The sequence below is a fragment of the Abramis brama genome, assembly GCF_963993115.1.
Source record: "Abramis brama genome assembly, chromosome: 1".
NCBI classification, from domain to species: domain Eukaryota; kingdom Metazoa; phylum Chordata; class Actinopteri; order Cypriniformes; family Leuciscidae; genus Abramis; species Abramis brama.
The window spans coordinates 72,677,687-72,696,611 of record NC_139963.1 but is presented as its reverse complement, the minus strand read 5'-3'; the positions used below and the strand labels follow the sequence as shown (position 1 = coordinate 72,696,611).

Genomic DNA, 18,925 nt, shown 5'->3' with positions numbered 1-18,925 from the left:
AATAGTAATCTGACAGTTTCCAAAAATTGTAAACATGTAAAAATATAAAGTGCAAAGTCCTGCAAACAGGAATTTAAAATGCAACATAGCAGCTGTACCTGAGAATAAAAAAATAAAAAGTTGGTCGAACAACAACTTGATCACACATACAAATAATAATAACCAAACATTGTAATGTAGTGCAGTGTCACACCACCATCACAAACATGACCTGTGAATGCTCACCTAATTAGCAATGGCAAATTTAAATGTCAGTTTTAATTATCATTATGTTTCATATTTTTAAAAATGAAAACAAAAAGAAGCAGGGTTGTGTTTTATATTTCGTGTTGTTATAAATATATGCAGTAAAGATAATCAATGTACGCGTTTGCCTGAACCACATTTATGTGGCCATTAATATGTTTAATTTTTTTTTTTTAAATGAAAAGAGGCAGAGTGGTGTTTTATAACATACTTCGTTTTATTGTTGGCTAAAATATACATAAAGAGATGACCGGAGTAGCCAGAGCGAGCTGAGTGACGCGATCAAGAGCGCTGCTGTTCCATTTGCAGAATAACCGGACTCGCATCCTCTCGTCCTCGGGAGTTCGTTCTCCAAAGTCGAACTTGGCAAGTCCGAACTACCAAGGACGGACGCAAGTCCGAAGTTTGCGTACTTGGTATTGAGAAACGGCCTCTGGCTCGCTCCATGTTGCTTCTAGCATGCGACACACGTGAAGCTGAATGACGTAGGTTCTGCTGCGACGACAAAAAAAAAAAAAAACCTGGATCGGCCCGTGGATCTGTTATTTTTTCCGATCCCCGATCCAGCTATTTTATCAGTATCGCGGCCGATATCCGATCCTAATATCGGATCGGTGCACCCCTACTTTTAACAACGTAGATTGTTTCAAAGCAGCTTTACAGAGATAAGCGGATAATTTAAGGTAACAGATATTGTTTTGGCTTTATAGCAGAGTTAAGTTATTTTCCATCTAAAGTTAGTTTTGATTGATTTGCTTCCGTCGCAACGATAATTTGTTATTAAATTAGGGGCCGCTAAGACGACACCATTCTCTCTACACAGACTTTAAACGCAAACCTGTGAGAAACGCTGATGGCGTTCACATGCGCATTTAGAATGGGTTCTATAGTTATGTGCATTTGAAAATATGCAGGTTTGGAATTCCCTACAAGCCAAGCCTAAACAAAGTACTTGTCTTTCCTTATAAATTTTGATAAAGAATTTTATTTTATTTTGTTGCTTTGGGGTAGGAACGCGAAACAAAATTTCCCGACAACGCCTTATCTGTAGAGTGGTAGAGGGATCCTCCATAGGGAGAGACTAGTTGGCACTTCAGCACTGCGTTGTCATCGGTCCAGGCGAAGGTCCTTCGTCAGATCTAGATACAGCCTGGATCCGGCAGGCTGCAGGAAAACCTCGGGATAAACACAGACACTAAAATTAGCGTAGATGCCATTCTTCTTATGATGTAACGAGTACATCAGGATTTATGGGAAGTGTTCCCGGTTCCGGCTGACCTAATCTATGCAGCCTAACATTAAATTATAGAAGTCTATAATGTATTATGTGAATGCTAGGTCAAAGAGATGTGTCTTTAATCTGGCTTTGAACTGACAGAGTGTGTCTGCTTCCCGGACAATGGTAGGAAGACTGTTCCAGAGTTTTGGTGCTAAATAGGAAAAGGATCTACCGCCAGCAGTCGATTTTGATGTTCTAGGTATTATCAACTGGCCAGAATTTTGAGATCGCAATAGACGTGACGGACTATAATGCGTTAAGAGCTCGCTCAAGTACTGTGGAGCTAAACCATTTAGTGCTTTGTAAGTAATCAGCAATATTTTAAAATTTATGCGATGTTTAATAGGGAGCCAATGCAGTTTTGACAGAACTGGGCTAATATGGTCATACTTCCTGGTTCTGGTAAGAACTCGAGCTGCTGCGTTTTGAACTAGCTGTAGTTTGTTTATTAAGCGTGCAGGGCAACCACCCAGTAGAGCATTACAATAATCTAGCCTTGAGGTCATGAACGCATGGACTAATTGTTGCGCATTTGTCAATGAGAGCATATGACGTAATTTAGATATATTTTTAAGATGGAAAAATGCGGTTTTACAAATACTAGACACGTGACTTTCAAATGAAAGATTGGTATCAAAGAGCACACCCAGGTTCCTAACCAACGATGAAGACTTAACAGAGCAGCCATCAAGTGTTAGACAGTATTCTAGATTATTACGTGAGGAAGTTTTTTGTCCAATAATTAGAAACTCTGTTTTTTCAGAATTTAGAAGTAGGAAATTACGAGTCATCCAATTTTTTATATCCGCTATGCATTCCGTTAATTTTGTGAATTGATAAGTTTCGTTAGGTTTTGAAGAAATATAGAGCTGAGTATCATCAGCATAACAGTGAAAGCTAATTCCATGTTTCCTAATGATATCTCCTAATGGTAGCATGTACAGAGTGAACAGCAGCGGTCCTAGTACTGAGCCTTGTGGTACGCCATACTGAACTTGTGAACGATAAGACATCTCTTCATTTACTGCTACAAACTGATAACGGTCAGATAAGTATGATTTAAACCATGCTAGTGCATTTCCCGTAATCCCAACATAATGTTCGAGTCTATTTAAAAGAATGTTGTGGTCAATGGTGTCAAATGCAGCACTAAGATCGAGTAACACTAATAGAGAGATACAACCACGATCGGATGATAAGAGCAAATCATTTGTAACTCTAACGAGAGCAGTCTCGGTACTATGGTACGGTCTAAATCCGGACTGGAAATCCTCACAGATATCATTTCTCTCAAGAAAGGAACACAGTTGTGAGGATACCGCCTTTTCTAATATCTTTGACAGAAAAGGTAGATTCGAGATCGGCCTGTAATTGACTAATTCTGTAGGATCAAGTTGCGGTTTTTTAACAAGCGGTTTAATCATAGCCAGCTTAAAGTTTTTTGGTACGTATCCTAGAGACAAAGATGAATTAATGATATTAAGTAGAGGATCTATGACCTCTGGAAGCATCTCTTTCAGTAGCTTAGTTGGTATAGGGTCTAACATACATGTTGTCGATTTAGATGATTTAATGAGTTTAGTAAATTCTTCCTCTCCTATAGCAACGAAAGAATAAAAATTTTCCTCTGGGAGACTACAATGCACTGCCTGATGCGATACTGTAGTAGACGGTTGCATAGTTATAATTTTGTCCCTGATATTATCAATCTTGTAAGTGAAGAAGTTCATAAAGTCATTACTGCTGTTTTGCTTGGAAACTTCTGGGCTTGAATCTTTCTTTTTCGTTAGTTTAGCCACTGTTTCAAATAAATACCTAGGATTATGTTTATTTTCTTCTAATAGGGTTGAAAAATAAGCAGATCTAGCAGCTTTTAAAGCCTCTCTGTAAGTAATTGAGCTCTCCTTCCATGAAATGCGAAATACCTCTAGTTTTGTTTTCTTCCAGTTGCGCTCCATTTTTCTGGCTGCTCTCTTAAGGGCCCGAGTGTGCTCGTTGTACCACGGCGTTGGATTATTTTCTTTAATCTTCTTTAAGCGCAACAGAGCAACTGTGTCTAAAGTGCTGGAAAAGAGAGAGTTAAACGTTTCTGTTGTAATATCTAGTTCTTCTAAGCTATCTGGGATGCTGAGATGATGAAACTGATCAGGAAGATTATTAATAAAGCAATCTTTAGTGGCAGAAGTGATAGGTCTCACATATTTGAAACACGGAGTTGTCTTTGCAGCCTTGGCTAAATGCAAATTACACGAGACTAGACAATGATCTGAGATGTCATCGCTCTGCTGCAGAATTTCAACAGCATCAACATCTATTCCGTGGAATAATATTAGATCTAGAGTATGATTACGACGATGAGTAGGTCCTGACACGTGTTGTCTAACTCCAATTGAATTTACAATGTCTTTAAATGCCAATCCCAATGCATCTTTTTCATTATCGATGTGTATATTAAAATCACCAACAATTAGTACTTTATCTGCAGTCAATATTAATTCTGATAGAAAGTCCGCAAATTCTTTGATAAAGTCTGTATGGTGCCCTGGTGGCCTGTATACAGTAGCCAGCACAAATCTCAAACGTGATTTATCGTTTACACTATATTTTACATTAAGCACCAATGCTTCAAAAGAATTATATTTAAAACTTGATTTCTTAGTGGTTTTGAAACTATTACTATAAATTACAGCAACACCACCCCCTTTACGTTTCAGACGAGGCTCATGTTTATAACAGTAATCTTGCGGGGTGGACTCATTTAAAGTAATGTAATCGTTTGGTTTTAGCCAGGTTTCTGTCAAACACAGCACATCTAGGTTATTAACTGAAATCATATCATTAACAATGAGTGCTTTTGAAGTAAGCGATCGAATATTCAGCAACCCAAGCTTTAGCATTTGCTCATCTGTATTATAGCCGTTTTTTATTTGTTGAACATCAATTAAATTTTTAACCTTAGATGGGTTAAAACGTTTTTTGGATTTCCAAATTCGGGGAACAGACACAGTCTCAATATGATGATAGCTAGGTGAAAGAGGCTCTATGTGATGGGATATATCTGACCTTGGTGACGCGAGGCCGCTAGCAGACAGTCGGTTTAGCCAGTCTGTCTGCTTCTTGACCTGAGGCCCAGATTGTCATGTTTGAGCTCTAAGACTATGTGCCATATTACTAGAGAGAAGAGCAGCACCATCCCAGGAGGGATGAATACCATCTCTTTTCAACAGGTCAGGTTTGCCCCAAAAACTTTTCCAATTGTCTATGAATTCTATATTATTAAGCGGACACCACTTCGACAGCCAACCGTTAAGCGAACACAATCTACTAACTATCTAACATTAGAAAACTACTAACATTAGAAAACAAGCGACTAAAAAGTCACTTAAAAACAGCAGAAATAAAAGAAAATATTAAGAATAAAGGAATTACTAAGACAATGAATCTCATTATGTATTCATGCAACAGTGCATGATGGGAGCCATGAATGGGTGTTGATTGGTGGTACCCAGAATGCACTGCAACATGCTTTAGGCTATAATTGTCACCATTGTTGAGATTCACAGGCTGATTACTGATATCTGTGTTTCTAAATACATTTATATCAGAATCACCAATTAAGGCAATCCAGGGAGAGCTAGGAGAAATGCCCTCAGACCTGAGAAAAGATAAACTTATGGTGTCGTCTCTGTGGATGTGGTAATTGAAGTCCTACAAATAGTGTTATTAATGAATGTTGGGAATATAATTCTTTTCAAGGTAATGGATTTGGATGGGTAATAAAGGCTAAAGCAGAGGAATTAAGATTAGAGAATCTTCATTTTATCTCCCCTACCCCTATTAGTAGTATCCCCTTATGGATGTTTCCAAAAACTGAGGTAGATTTAAACATAATGGAATTAAAGAAAGAATGGAAAGAGTGTGAGAAAGGACACATGGCAAGTCAGTACATAAGAAGGTGAATATTTTAATTATTTAGATATTTATATAGATGGATCATAAGACGAAGAAGAAAAGGCATAGGCATTTACATACCAACACTAAATGTAAGTATTGGGAAAAGATTATCCGAGTCTATAAGTCAGGAAGGAGGAAAATGTAACCTTGAGGGTGTATTGGGAACAACAGGAGAAGGGGTAGAGGATACACAGAATGATGTTGTGGAATATCTGAAGAGTACAGGGGTATATTATAAGATCTAGGGATATAAATATATATGTAATATTAAAATAGTTATATAGGAAAGTTTTTTATTAGAATTTTTAAAGTAAAATAGATCATTGAAACATTACCCATATATTGCATACTCCGGTACAGTAGGTGGCGGTATGCACCTGATAAGTCGTGGATGCAATCCGCCATTAAACTAAAAAAAGAAGAAGAATTTATATCAGAACAATTTTTAAGAAATCTTTTAGATGACATTGACAATTCTACAAGGTGTATATTATGCTGTACAAGGACAGTGCTGCCATAATCAGTAAAGTAAACCTAACACAGAGATAAGACTCTAAATGAGTTCAGTGATTCAGGTCAAATGATTATTATGTGAAAACATAACCAAAACCCAAAGGAGAGACGTTCAAGCTGACCAATCAGATAATTACATCTCCCCCCACCGCACTATAGATGTGACACTTCATCGACCCCAAAGTACACACATCTACAGGCCTTGAACTCTATCAGCCAAAATGTAAGGATCAAATCCTTTCTCTTGCTGTTCTTGCCATAACAAACAGCCAGAACAAAAACATTAAAAGATTAAGAGTCGAACTGCCCAACTAAATCAAACACCGATCTCCATAATGGTGACATCAAACTTTATTATTTACATCTAAACCTCTATTAATTCTCAGTAAAATCTTCTGTAGACGTCTGACAGAAATAAAGTCAGTCTGGTTAGTAATAAGTGAAGCTTTTACTGCTGTTTGTGGAGTTGTTTAATCCTCCTCTACTGAGATCTCCAGAGATTAGATGTCTTTATCTTCTGCTATCTTCAATAATGCTCAATCATCATTCAATCAATCAGTCAATTATCGGAAAGTAACAAATTAAATTTACTTGCGTTAATTGAGTAGTTTTTTTTTTTTTTTGAGTAGTTCTACTGCACTGCACTGCACAAATTCATATAAAGCTGTCTATATGCACTGCATTAATGCTAATTTGTTTTATTTTCAGACGGTCAATATACCAGACAGCTGCGGAAACGACCACTCAGCGTAGATTTCACTGTTTCAAGAGACACAAAGAAGACATTGATGAAACGGGAAACATGGGAATTTAAAAAAGACGATTCAGAAAGGCCTGTAACAAGCCTTGCATCAGCTGGTGTTAGTGCAGCCAACATCATAAACATGATTGACACAGCTGACAGACCAGCAGCTGCTAGTGCAGAGGGCATCTATGCTGGAACTGGAGCATATGCAATAAGTCCTGAGAACAAACCTGGAAAGAGAATCCCCAAGGCTGGAGCTTATGCAGAAGCAGGAGTTGGACGAGTTCGAGCTGAATTCAGTGTATTTGAGGCAGAAGCCAAAGGGCCGAACGCCTCAGCTAGGGCTGACGCCAATGTGGTTGGAGCCGGAGCAATAGCTCGAGCTGAACTCGCCAGCGCATCAGCTACAATCGGTCCATTTGGTATGAAAGTGGGACTTGGAGTTGACACGGGTGCATCTCTTAGTCCGAATGGGTTGGAGCTCAAAGTCCTGGGAACTGGATTCACAATTGGTCCAAAAACCAGTATATCTATTCTGGGTTCAGAAGTGTCATGTTGCGTCCTGTAACGCTATAAAATCATGAAGACAAAAACAGTAACCTGAATATATATTAACTTTGCCCCTTACTGTTTTAATGCACTATTAGTCTTGATGTTTAGCTAAAACACATAATTATACTTTAACAATATGAAAACATAAAATAATTTTAATAACATAAAATTGGTCCGAATGGGTTGGAGGTCAAATTCCTGGGAACTGGATTCACAGCTGGTCCAAAAACCAGTTTATCTCTTCTGGGTTCAGAAGTGTCATGTTCAGTCATGTAGTCATATAGGTGTTACCTTCAATATTTATGTGTAACATCTTGCTATGAAATCATCAACATAAATGCTGAATCCCTGACAATATTCAAGACACAGTTGAAAACTCATCTCTTCTGTCATCACTTCCCAGTCGATCTCACAGTGATCTCTCCAGTGTGCTCATATTATGGCCACAATGTGAGGTCACCACGGCTAGAAATGTAATTGGACATGGACTAAAAATGTTAAGAATGTTTTTAGAGAGTGTTATAACCTACCTTTCACCAGAACATTCTGGTAACAAAAATAAAATTAGCTGCAAAATAACACGATACTCTCAAAACATTCTTAGAACAAGAACATTGATTTTTAGCTGAGATGAGCTCATATTGAGATCACAGAATGAGCACACAGTGAGTGTGCTGTGAGTTACACTTTAAGCTCACTGTGACTCACATTGATTACGTAGTGACCAAATGGTGAAATCAAATTATTGACTGGATTAACTACTGTACATCCTGCTGAAAAACAACAACAACAAAATTATTTCTTCCACAATGCTTTCACTTTTCTTTAACCCCTCCCTGTTCTAGCTAGCATCCCTAAAGGATGTCTGAAACTCTGTGTTATGAGCACTTCTCATGTTCATTTGCCTCTAATGATGATACATCACTGTTAAAAATACGTACTTTTACAGAGAAAATGCAGAATATTTTTACAATAATTTCACATTTTCTTTAGAAGTGTGTAATTCCATAAAAATGCACAACAAATGTACATTTATTTACTGATTATGTTTGCTACTGAAAATAACTTGTATTTTTTCCTTAAAATTTGAATGTGCAAAGATATCATGTTAATGTGAGATGCCCATAAAAAACACATCTGTAATTTTTACTTCTCAAAGTTATAAAATAAAGATATATTTACAGAATTTTTTTTATTTTTTTTATAAAACTAAATTTCCTTAAAAATACAGACATTCAGACCACTGAAAAACAGGCCTTCTACCTTAAATAAAGGAAAATGTCATGAAGTTTAAACTGATATGTCCACAAGTATACATAAATACAAATGAGTGCTGATTGAGCTTTAAAGCCCACTCTTAGTAATTAAAAACACCCCCAAAAGAGACAAGAGAGCAGGAAAGGCTTCAGTCACCAGAGAGACGATCAGATAAGATGTCTTTATTGTGGTGGAAAATGTGGTCAAGAAGACCTCGGCCATAGGAAAGACAGAAACAGACCTTAAAACAGACTTTCCTGCATTCATTTATAGACGAACTGATCTATAAATGAATATGCATCCCAGGATGATTTACTGTCTTGTGTAGTCTCTTTTGAAACTATTATTTCTCTGATACTGTGTATTTTATGATTGAACCAACGGTCAACGTAACCTCACCTATACCATGTTTGGTCTCTATAAATTGGTACTTTGAAGATCAAAATGATTGTGTATATGTCGATTGCTGCGCAACATATTAGTATTACAATAATCTTTAATAGTTTCTTCACTAGCCTATCCGCTCAAAATATTGAGTTCTCTTTTAAGTCTTGCACTTGAATGGACAAATTAACACCAAAATTATGTCAGTCAACAGGTGAGCATCCTAGCAAACACAGTAGGTTATGTCTTAAGTGTACAGGATCCGTGCATTATGTATTCGAGTGACAGCAGCCTAATATTCCTGCTGTCTGTGTTTTTAAAGGTATAGCGGAGGATTTTTTTACTTCCAGGTGGATCACCTATACTATTGGTCCTCCTAATTGTCAATCATTCTGGTGAATCAATCAAACTATTCAAAAAGTGGAGAGGGCGGGTCTTATCTAAAATTCGGAAAGATCCTCCACTATACCTTTAATGTTAATAAAAAACAACAAAAGACAAGGAAATCACTCGCTGCTCTTTTCTATTTTTTAATAAGTATTTATCTTTAATGTATACAGTAGCGCTGGGTATTGACACAAATTTCACAACTCGATTCAATTTCGATTGTTGGGTAGACTAGTGTGGTGCTGGTGGATATTGAGCAGACATAAGTCGTCCGGTCAGAGACGAAGTACACTTTAATGGATTGAGGCTTGTAGAGACATTTAAAGTCGCAGGATTGAGTTGAGTGAACAATTGCAGTGCAAGTAGTAGAGGGTATGGCAGAGTAGTTTGGAGTGTAACGTAGTATGAGTGGGTTTGTATATGAACGCACTCTGCAACAACAACAACAATAACAGCAGGACACTAGCAAAGTCTCTATACGAGGTCAATTACGTCCGGTCAATTACTGTGTCACCAGAGTAATGCGTCTTTAAGTCACAAGGGGGCGCTAATGTCTCAATATATGCATAGCTGGTCTTTTCAACAGATTACGATTCAATTCGATTCAGTATTGATTATTTTGGATATCAGGTACAATACATGGCAAATTTTCTCAAGGAAAACAAATCTATTGTTATAATCTAATATAAAACTATTATTGTAAACTACGGGAGTCAGTGGTAGCCTATAGGCTTCATTAGCCTACTATAATATTGAAGGTAAAAATGAACTGATTTGTATACAAACACTTAAATTACACTTTTATGTATTTTTATAATAATAAAGTTATATGAAATTATATAAACATTTAAATGGTGGCTGTCATAAAAAACTTTCCAAATTTATTCACACATGCATTAAATATTGAAGAACATTAAAAATTATAACGAATATGCAATAAGGTGCATTTAACAAAATGCTCCTGTCTAGAGTTAATTTTTCTCGCTGATTAACGAGTTTATGGTCACTGGATATGGTTTTTCTGAGGTAAATGTGACGTTACATGACATTTACTGACGTCTTTCCACGGTTGAAACACTGATTGAGCGATTCCATGTCACATGATACAGATTTTGATAAGTTATACTCTACCATTTAACACACTTTCAGATGCTCATTCATGTTTATTTCGCGCTGTAGCCTAACTGATGTTATTAAGGCGGAAGAGAAGATCATGTGCTTCTCTAGAGCTGAGCCAGAGCGATCTCACGCCACAGCGACAAAACTGCTTATGGTTTTGAATTTTGTAAGAAAATGGATGTAATTTGAAATCTGAGACTTTGTTTTATGTCAATAGTAACAAAACACAAACATTATTGCGATTTATTTGATGGGATGTGCACTACAATGTTCCATTCATTCATCAACTGAAAACAGGATGACTAATCGACTTAAGAATCGATATCGGTTCGTAAAAATGAGAATTGATTAAAATCAAGAAATCGATATTTTTTACCCAGCCCTAGTGTAGTCAAATATGCAAAGTTTTACACTTTATTCAATAGCTGTGTCCCAATGTGAAGGCTGCATCCTTTGAAGGTCGCATTTAAAGGCCGATTGTGTCATCGCGGCGCGACGAAGGCTACCCTGATTCAAAAGCGACGCCAAATGCACCCTTCTTTTCCCTGTGAAAGGAAGGACACATAAATGCATCCTCAGCGGCCTATCCTACCCCATAAGTCATTGCGCACCGGTGACGACAGCATTTTTATTTTAAAAGATTGCGGCTGAGAGTTCGGTGGTGGACGGCAAATTCACATTTAAATGTAAGTTTGAAAAAGAAATAGGATTTTTGTCCAAAATTGTATGTATTTTTAAAAGTATGACCAAAGTACATAAAAGTGCCCATAGTCTAAGAATCACCCATACATCAAATATATCAGCCTATATCAAACTGTATTATGTTTTCATTTACTCAAATAGCTAGCGAAACCAGAGTTAAAGTTTATTATAAACTTCATCTTAACTCCTTCGTCACCATTGTGTGAGGCAGAACTTGTGCTAATATTAGTTTAACGACCTATCTGTAATATTTGCACTAGTCTGTCTCACTTGTGTATTATAGGAAATATCACTCACCCTATAAAGCCCACAATAAGAAAAGCAGTATAAGGCAGTGGGGTTTCACTTTTATGTGTTTTTGTAGTGCTGTCATGCAAGTTATGTCTACAAAGGTTTTAACCACATTTTAGTATACAGAAATATGATTTCTGAAGTATTTTGTATGCATGTCCTGATGTGTCGTATTTTACAGTGTTAATGATGCACTAATGTTAAGATTGCACCCCTGTGTTAATATTTCTCATAAGTACCCTTTTCTGCTTTTTTAGAGCAATTCTGGAGAAAATGGGCAAAAAAAATGACAACTTAAAAAAAAAATAGTTAGTTAGTTAGTTATAGTTAGTAGTACTTTATTGTCCAGCCTTAGCTGAAAATTGGTCTTTGGTCTCGCCATACAATCACAAAACAATTAACAATACACAATATACATCAAAATTAAAATATCCACATCTCATTCCTCTTATTCAAAAGACTTAATGCATTTGGTACAAAAGTTTGTTTATATATTGCTTTGGTCGCTTTTGGTGTTCTGTAGCGACGACGTGATGGCAATAATCCAAAAACATGATTCAGGAGTGTGTTGTGTCTCTTGCTATAGTCAAGGCTTTTCTCTGAACTGCACTTTGATATAACTGTGCGACTGATTTTTGCTTGGATCCTATAATTGTTCCTGCGACTCTTGTAATTCTGTCTAATTTTACTTTATTCAGATGTAACTCGCCCGAACCACACAGTTATATTATACCCTAAACACTCTCAATTAAACTAATGTAAACTCTTTGCAGAACAACCTGACTTAAGTCTCAATTCCCTTAGCAGATATAGCCTTTGATTTGCTTTCTTACAAATAAGATTCACATTATCAGAGAAATTCATTTTACAGTCAATCATGGTTCCCAAATACTTAAAAGTCTTCACAATTTCAACTGTTTGATCACATAACATTATTCCTGTTACAGGCTCTGAATAATTTAAAATCAACTCTTTTAAAATAATTTTGTGATTGTTTTAATTATTTTGTGTGTAAAACACTTTAAATGGTCAGTGTATGGAAAATGCAATATAAATAAACTTGCTTTGCCTTTACTTCATATTTATCAATAAAGAAATTGCTTCACACCATTTTTCTAGTTTCAAAACCTGCTCCTCGTACTCAATGTACGCAGTCTTTCCATAAAAGTGCCACATCATCTGCATATTTGTATAATTTATAATTCTCATGCTGCACTCTTATACAACTTGTATAAACTGAAAATAAAAGAGGTGACAGGACACATCCTTGGGGTGGCCAAAATAAAACATGTTGGAAACATGTTTATCACATAATTACTGTCTTTTCACTGTATTATTTTAAAGATTGGAAACACAATGAATGGATTGTAAAACTAAACAATTATTATCATACTAAAATATTCTTTTATTTTAATTTAATTTCTAAGTGAGTTGATATTTGATGTAAACTCTTGCCAAGGTTTTAAGGGTGCAAAGTAAATGTTTATAATGAGTTAATCAAAACATAACGTAGACAATTAAATATGCTGGAGACATCGACTTTTTAGTTTTGTCGAGTATAGGCTATATTCAGGTTTCAGCAGTTCTCAGCTCAGCGCACGTATACTGCTACAGCAGTTCTCTGATCACCAGTACAGAACCGAGAACTGTTTCTGTCAGACAGAGAACCGATGAGCTGGAGATACTGTGCATGCGTGATAGCACCATCTCTGAACCTAACTTTCTTTCGGCCAACTGATGCTGTGCTGAGACATGAGCACGGGTGAACCGAGGACTTAAATGTCTGGCCGAATTCGGCAAAATGTAAGTCTATTTAATTAGCCTGGTTAAAACCAGACCATTCTCAGTAGTAACTGAGTTATGGTCTGGCAAAGCTTCATTAATAACTCATTTCCAAAGGGGCGTCACCAATGGACGTCGCTCAAATGCCTCTGGGTGCAGTTGTATATACCTAAAACCAATCAGAGCGATCGTCATCGTGTAAAGCCATATGCTGCGTCCCAATTTGCCTAAGTTACACTACGCCATAAAAGTATGTACTCTTTTTGTGAAGAAAAGGTATTTACTTTTGAATGTGTAGCAAAAAAGTAGGCAAGCTTTGGGACATACTACTTTGTCATCTTTATCGGACGGATCTGTCGCGTGCATCCTGTCACTTAAACTGCCCTGTCAATCATCTTGTCACAGTTAAAGTCCTCTATTAAATCTAATTTAATTTCCTACCGTTTCGGAGAGAAATGTAGTAGCACGTTCAACTGCCAGTGGGTCTTTCATGGAGACTGTCCTCATGTGTTTGCAATTTGAATATAATAATGCATTTAAAAGTTGAACGGACGTCGCTCAAATGCCTCTGGGCGCAATTGGATAGACCTAAAACCAATCAGAGCGATCGTCATTGTATAAAGCCCGCCTCAACGTTTCTGATTGGTGCCGCGATTTCTAGGCCATGGAAATGGGCTTGAACGAGCTCTTTGCCAGACTACTTCTCGAGCAAATCTAAATTTGCCGGAAGTTGTCTGGGTTTTCCCAGGCTACTATTTAATAACAAATAAAATAAAATTGATGAAGACCAGTTTATTCACTTTATAGGCTATCGTTTAGACATGTAAAACATCTGCGTTTGCTCATCGCCTGTACAGGGTTCATTTGCAAAACGTAAGTTTAAGAAACTTATCCAAAATGATTATGACGATGATTACTATTATTTAACAGATTACAAATACCTTTATCTGAATGTATTTTTATCCGCCGGGATGATAGAACTGACGTCATTACGTGAGAACGTAAAATAACTGGTGAACCGTTTTTCTGAACCGAAAGAACTGGTTGGCTGAATCCCTCCTCGTCTCCTCGCTCCTCCGTCCTCCATCCTATGACCCGGAAACTGATTGAGCTCAGCCATCTTGAAGGACATCTCAATTCTCTAATTGCACCGCGAGGAGTCGAGGATCAAGGAGTGAGGAGTGTCCTGAGGAGTCATGAGTGAGGATACACAGGTGATTCCTATGCGGAAGAGTTTTATCGACTAAACGTGACGCACGTCTAAATTCTCCTCCCCCTTCACATCGGTCACAATCATTTAAATTTATACTTTACCTTTGCAGTTTATACAAACCACACACCTCACATATTTCAACAGGGTATCTTGCTTTATTATTATTTATTATGAATTTCTTAAATAACCAAACTTAAACAACATAAGGGCAGATCCTCTGAGCGCTGCTGATGACGCTGTGAAGTGACGCTCGAGTGATCAAGTATTTCAATGTATAAAAAAAGCTTTCCTTCGATTCCTCCGTTCTCATTTTCTTTGCAGTCTTCCCTCGCATCCTACAGGGTTGGAGCTGAGACGCAAGGAAAGGAAACGAGGATGCACAAATAAGAATTGAGAAGCACCCCCGGACTTCCCATCACTACTACTCATGTTTGTTGTGAGCACATGGCTTGTCATGTGCATTTCCTTGTGCCATGTGCTCTCCTGTGATTGTCTAGCCCCGCCCATCTTGTTACCTGATTATTGGTTCATTTGCCCCACCTGTCCTCCCTTGTTACCTGCTTTGTTTGCTCCCTATTTAGTCTCCTTGTGTTTGCAGTTCTGTGCTGGATCGTATGTTTACTGTTGTGTGCTCCTTCTGTAGTCAAGTCAAGTCAAGTCAAGTCAAGTCTTCCCCCTCTGGGTAGTTTTTGTTTGTATATTTTTTATTATTATTAATAAAGCCCATTTTCCCTGCAACTGAGTCCTCGCTTCATTTCCTCAACCCCAAACCCTGACATTTTGTTTCTGGTTTAGCTGAATCATCAAAGATCAGAAGCAAGTACATTGGTCAATTAAGTGAGATTAAATGCATAAAAATGTATGTTTTATTTTACATATTTAGTTATTGGAGGTTTGCTGAGTATTCTGCATTTCAATGATTTTATTAGTTTTGAGGAATATTGAATCTTTTTAGTCTAGAACTACAGTACCCATCATGTTTACACACAGACACACACAGACACACACTGTGCTTTGTCTCAACATGGGAACAGGAGAGCTGTATTGTATAATGTATTAATGGTACTATTAAAATGAATTGGATAAGATCCTTTTTGAAAAATGAAAATAGCTTTTGGTTTCATATCCCCAGTCAATTCTTTATGAAATTAGGAAGCATCAATATTTTCCTTAAATGTGATTATGACCTTAAAAAACTCTGTTAGTTATCAGTGTTTCATCAACAGGTTTTACTTGACTGGAAAATGATCTAAAAGCATAATTTCAGTCCTCACAACATGTGGAACTGTAGATATGTGGTATTTAGGAATAAATCTTTATCTTATGAAAATTTGTGGGAGAAAGGAATGATACATATATTAGTTAACACTGGAGTTATGTCTTTTACGACTTTCTGTTCAAAATGTAATTTATTGGACAGAGAACAGTATGATAACATTATAAAAGCAACACCACAATCTATAATTCAGATGTCTTTCAGCATATCTCACAGTAATGTAACCCGCTGTCTTCCTGAGCTTTTGGGGAAACGAGTTTCTCTCACTAACCTAAATTTACCCAATACTACAATTCGGAAAGACTTTTTTAATAAATAAAAATTAAATCTTTCAATACCTACTTTGATAGAGGATCTTAAACTTGCTGAAAACCCCTAGTCTTTTATGTATTTATTTATTTATTTATTATTTACTGGAATGTATTTTTGTTTTATTCTTTATTCTTTATATATATGTTTATGCTATGATGCTTGTCTGTTGTCTGATTAAGACATTTCACATTTTGTACCAGGGCATTCATGTTTGTTTATAGCGTACTGTTCAATAAAGTTCTTGGGGAAAAAAAGAAAAAAAAAAGTTCAGCCTCGCGCGGCGCAGAAGCGGAAGATCAAACGTCATCAGTGAGAGTTTGAATGGAGAGGATTTGGCGCCTCCTGCCGGACACTCAGAGAAACACTCACACAGGTTCATACAGTGTCAGAAACGGATCAAATGCTGGTTTTTATGCGCGAGCAGGACAGTTGTTAATAAAACTATCGTTCCCTAGACAGATGACTTTGGATTAGAAGCAGAAATGTGGATTATACTGATAATAAAATGCAATCAGCTTTAAATAATGTTGGGAAATAAAGTTATATCACGTCATGCTGCAGCTCCAGAAATGGGCGTGGCGTAAGGCTATATAATGTCTCATATGACGCAGAACTTCAGAAGAAGAAGCTCCGCAACCAGTTACTAATGCTCATGACCGAATTCTCTCTAATTTACCTTACTGTAACAAACTTGAACATCAGCTCGACTCCTCGTGAGTTTGCATTTCCTGCAACGGGTTTCATGCAGATGTGTTGATTTATTGATAATATAATTAAGTAATGACAAACATATATTGAGATTGTTTAATCTGTATTGTTGTTTTAGGAAGTATTTTCCTGCGCTGTGATCTTTCTGCAGTCTGATAATGGCGACGGGCTCTGAAACTCATCCTGGTAAGAGAATATCCCACAGGATTAAAGCAAAATAGCGGAGCTCCTAATGAGACATGGGGATGATGATGCAGAAAATATGACATGGGCGGGCCGCGGGAATGCCTTTTCGGTCGAGCGCAAAACCTTTGAAATATAATACAGAACAAATTCGACAAAATTCCCGCATTGCAGCTTGTATTTTTGTCTTTTTTTCCAGAGGGGAAATCAATATTAGTTACTAAAATCCATCGTTCATATGCTGATTCTGTTGAATATTCCATGGTAAAATGAGCAGTCAGGTTTATAGGAAAGGCAAGTTCCGATATAAAACTGTGTTCGTAGTCAAAACTCAAAAATTAGTTTATATTTAATTATTAAAAAATGGCATTATTTTATATGAAAAAGTTAATAACTGCATTTTATTTATAAAATATTTTAGTTTGTCTTCTATCTATTTTTTTTTATTAGATCAGATAACATTTTAAGCTGTCATATTACAATGTACTCCACCTATGAGGCATGTTGTCACATTTCACTTCCATTCTTTCGGGGTATATCAAGAAAAAAAAAGTATATCCTGTATTAATGAAACAAAACCACATAATTGTAGACATGTGGGAAATTAATGTGGGAAAAAAGAAATACTCTGAACCATAATTAGATTTACACAAATTGAGAAAGTCAAAAAGCGTTATTTTGTGCCCTTCGTATACAAATGCAGAGATGGACTTTGCCACAGTCAGGTTTATACAAGTTTTTAAAAGGAAAGACAAGTTCCAATATGAAACCCATAGAAAGTATGGTGACAGTGAGGGTAATATTTAATGTTTAGAGTTGAACTGTTTATCCGAATATGCTGTTTGTCACCGTTGCTGAGATTCATACTTAACCCTCTGGGGTCTGAGCTGTTTTCTGGGCCCTGGAGGTGTTCTGACATGCTCTGACATTTCTGGTTATTTCTGTTACTTGTGACATTTTCATGGCTAAAGTCTGATTACACTGTATTCAGCACAAACTCTGCTACAATAATATATCAACAGCATGTATGTAAAAGTTTGTAGTTTTGAGATAATGACATTTATGCGTGGTTTGTGAAAATACAAAAAAAAATTCTCACTGAAATAAGGCTATGAAACCCATACTGATTATTTCTTCACAAGACTTTTGAAAATTGTATCACGTAGCCTAGAATATTTGCTCTAAAACTATGTGAAAATCACCCTGATTGCTCATTCAGATAAGACAATATATTGATTTAAAAATTTTACGACGTGTTTTGTGTGAAAAAGCCTTATGCGAGAGCTCATTAATATGTAAGCTTTTCTCACCTGAGAAAGACAAAGACCCTCCCCTAATGGCCCTATTAGGAGCTATCAGGCCCTGTCATTCTGGGCAACCTTGCACAATACTGTAAATGAGGAGATTTAAAAAAAGAATGGCTTTTAAATTGTTTGGATTTATTTACAACACAACATAGTCCAAAGATACACACAGCAAATGCCAAAAAAGCACTTATTGAAAACAATGATCCAAAGACAGAGACCTTTGTGCCATTCCTAAAAACATTGTACATACCTTTAATTTCCAAGGTGTTTGATTTTCACTTTACCATGTTCATGTTCACTGAAGTCCTCAGTGGCATCTGGGCCCTGAAAAAAAAAAGTGAACATACTGACATCAAGAGAAAGGCCTGCACGATTTTGGGAATAAATTTTAGATTTTTCTGGTTAAAATTGCTTTTTAAAATTCACAGAATACACACACACACACACACACAAATGTTTCCAACAATATATAATATAATGAACAGTGAACACCAGGTTTGTTGTGCCTTGTAGGCATAAGCTATGTAGCCTGGTTCTACCAGACTCTCGTACATTTCATTTGTACAGAGAGTCTGGCCTCTCTCCATTGACAAGCGTTAACTTCCTTGTAGGCGGGTACTCTGTTGAAGTTTAAAACTATTGGATCTGACCAGAGTCACTCTGGATCTGCCATAACCAATCGCTAACTTTTGGTCGTGACGTATGTCAACTCAAA

The 18,925-nt window shown here is 36.7% G+C and overlaps 2 protein-coding genes across 2 annotated transcripts in view; both read left to right on the top strand.

The window, feature by feature from the left end:
- LOC311095148 (uncharacterized protein) overlaps window positions 1-8,471 on the top strand; it is a 28,137-nt gene extending 19,666 nt beyond the window's left edge. Inside the window, exon 4 of the mRNA XM_084133534.1 lies at window positions 6,701-8,471. Coding sequence (XP_083989660.1) covers window positions 6,701-7,305 — 605 coding nt within the window. The 3' untranslated portion in view covers window positions 7,306-8,471. The remainder of the gene's footprint in view (window positions 1-6,700) is intronic.
- Window positions 8,472-16,629: 8,158 nt separating this feature from the next.
- LOC311095040 (GTPase IMAP family member 8-like) overlaps window positions 16,630-18,925 on the top strand; it is a 37,115-nt gene continuing 34,819 nt past the window's right edge. Inside the window, exons 1-2 of the mRNA XM_084133330.1 lie at window positions 16,630-16,725; window positions 16,839-16,906. Of these exons, the coding sequence (XP_083989456.1) occupies window positions 16,879-16,906 (28 nt within the window). The 5' untranslated portion in view covers window positions 16,630-16,725; window positions 16,839-16,878. The remainder of the gene's footprint in view (window positions 16,726-16,838; window positions 16,907-18,925) is intronic.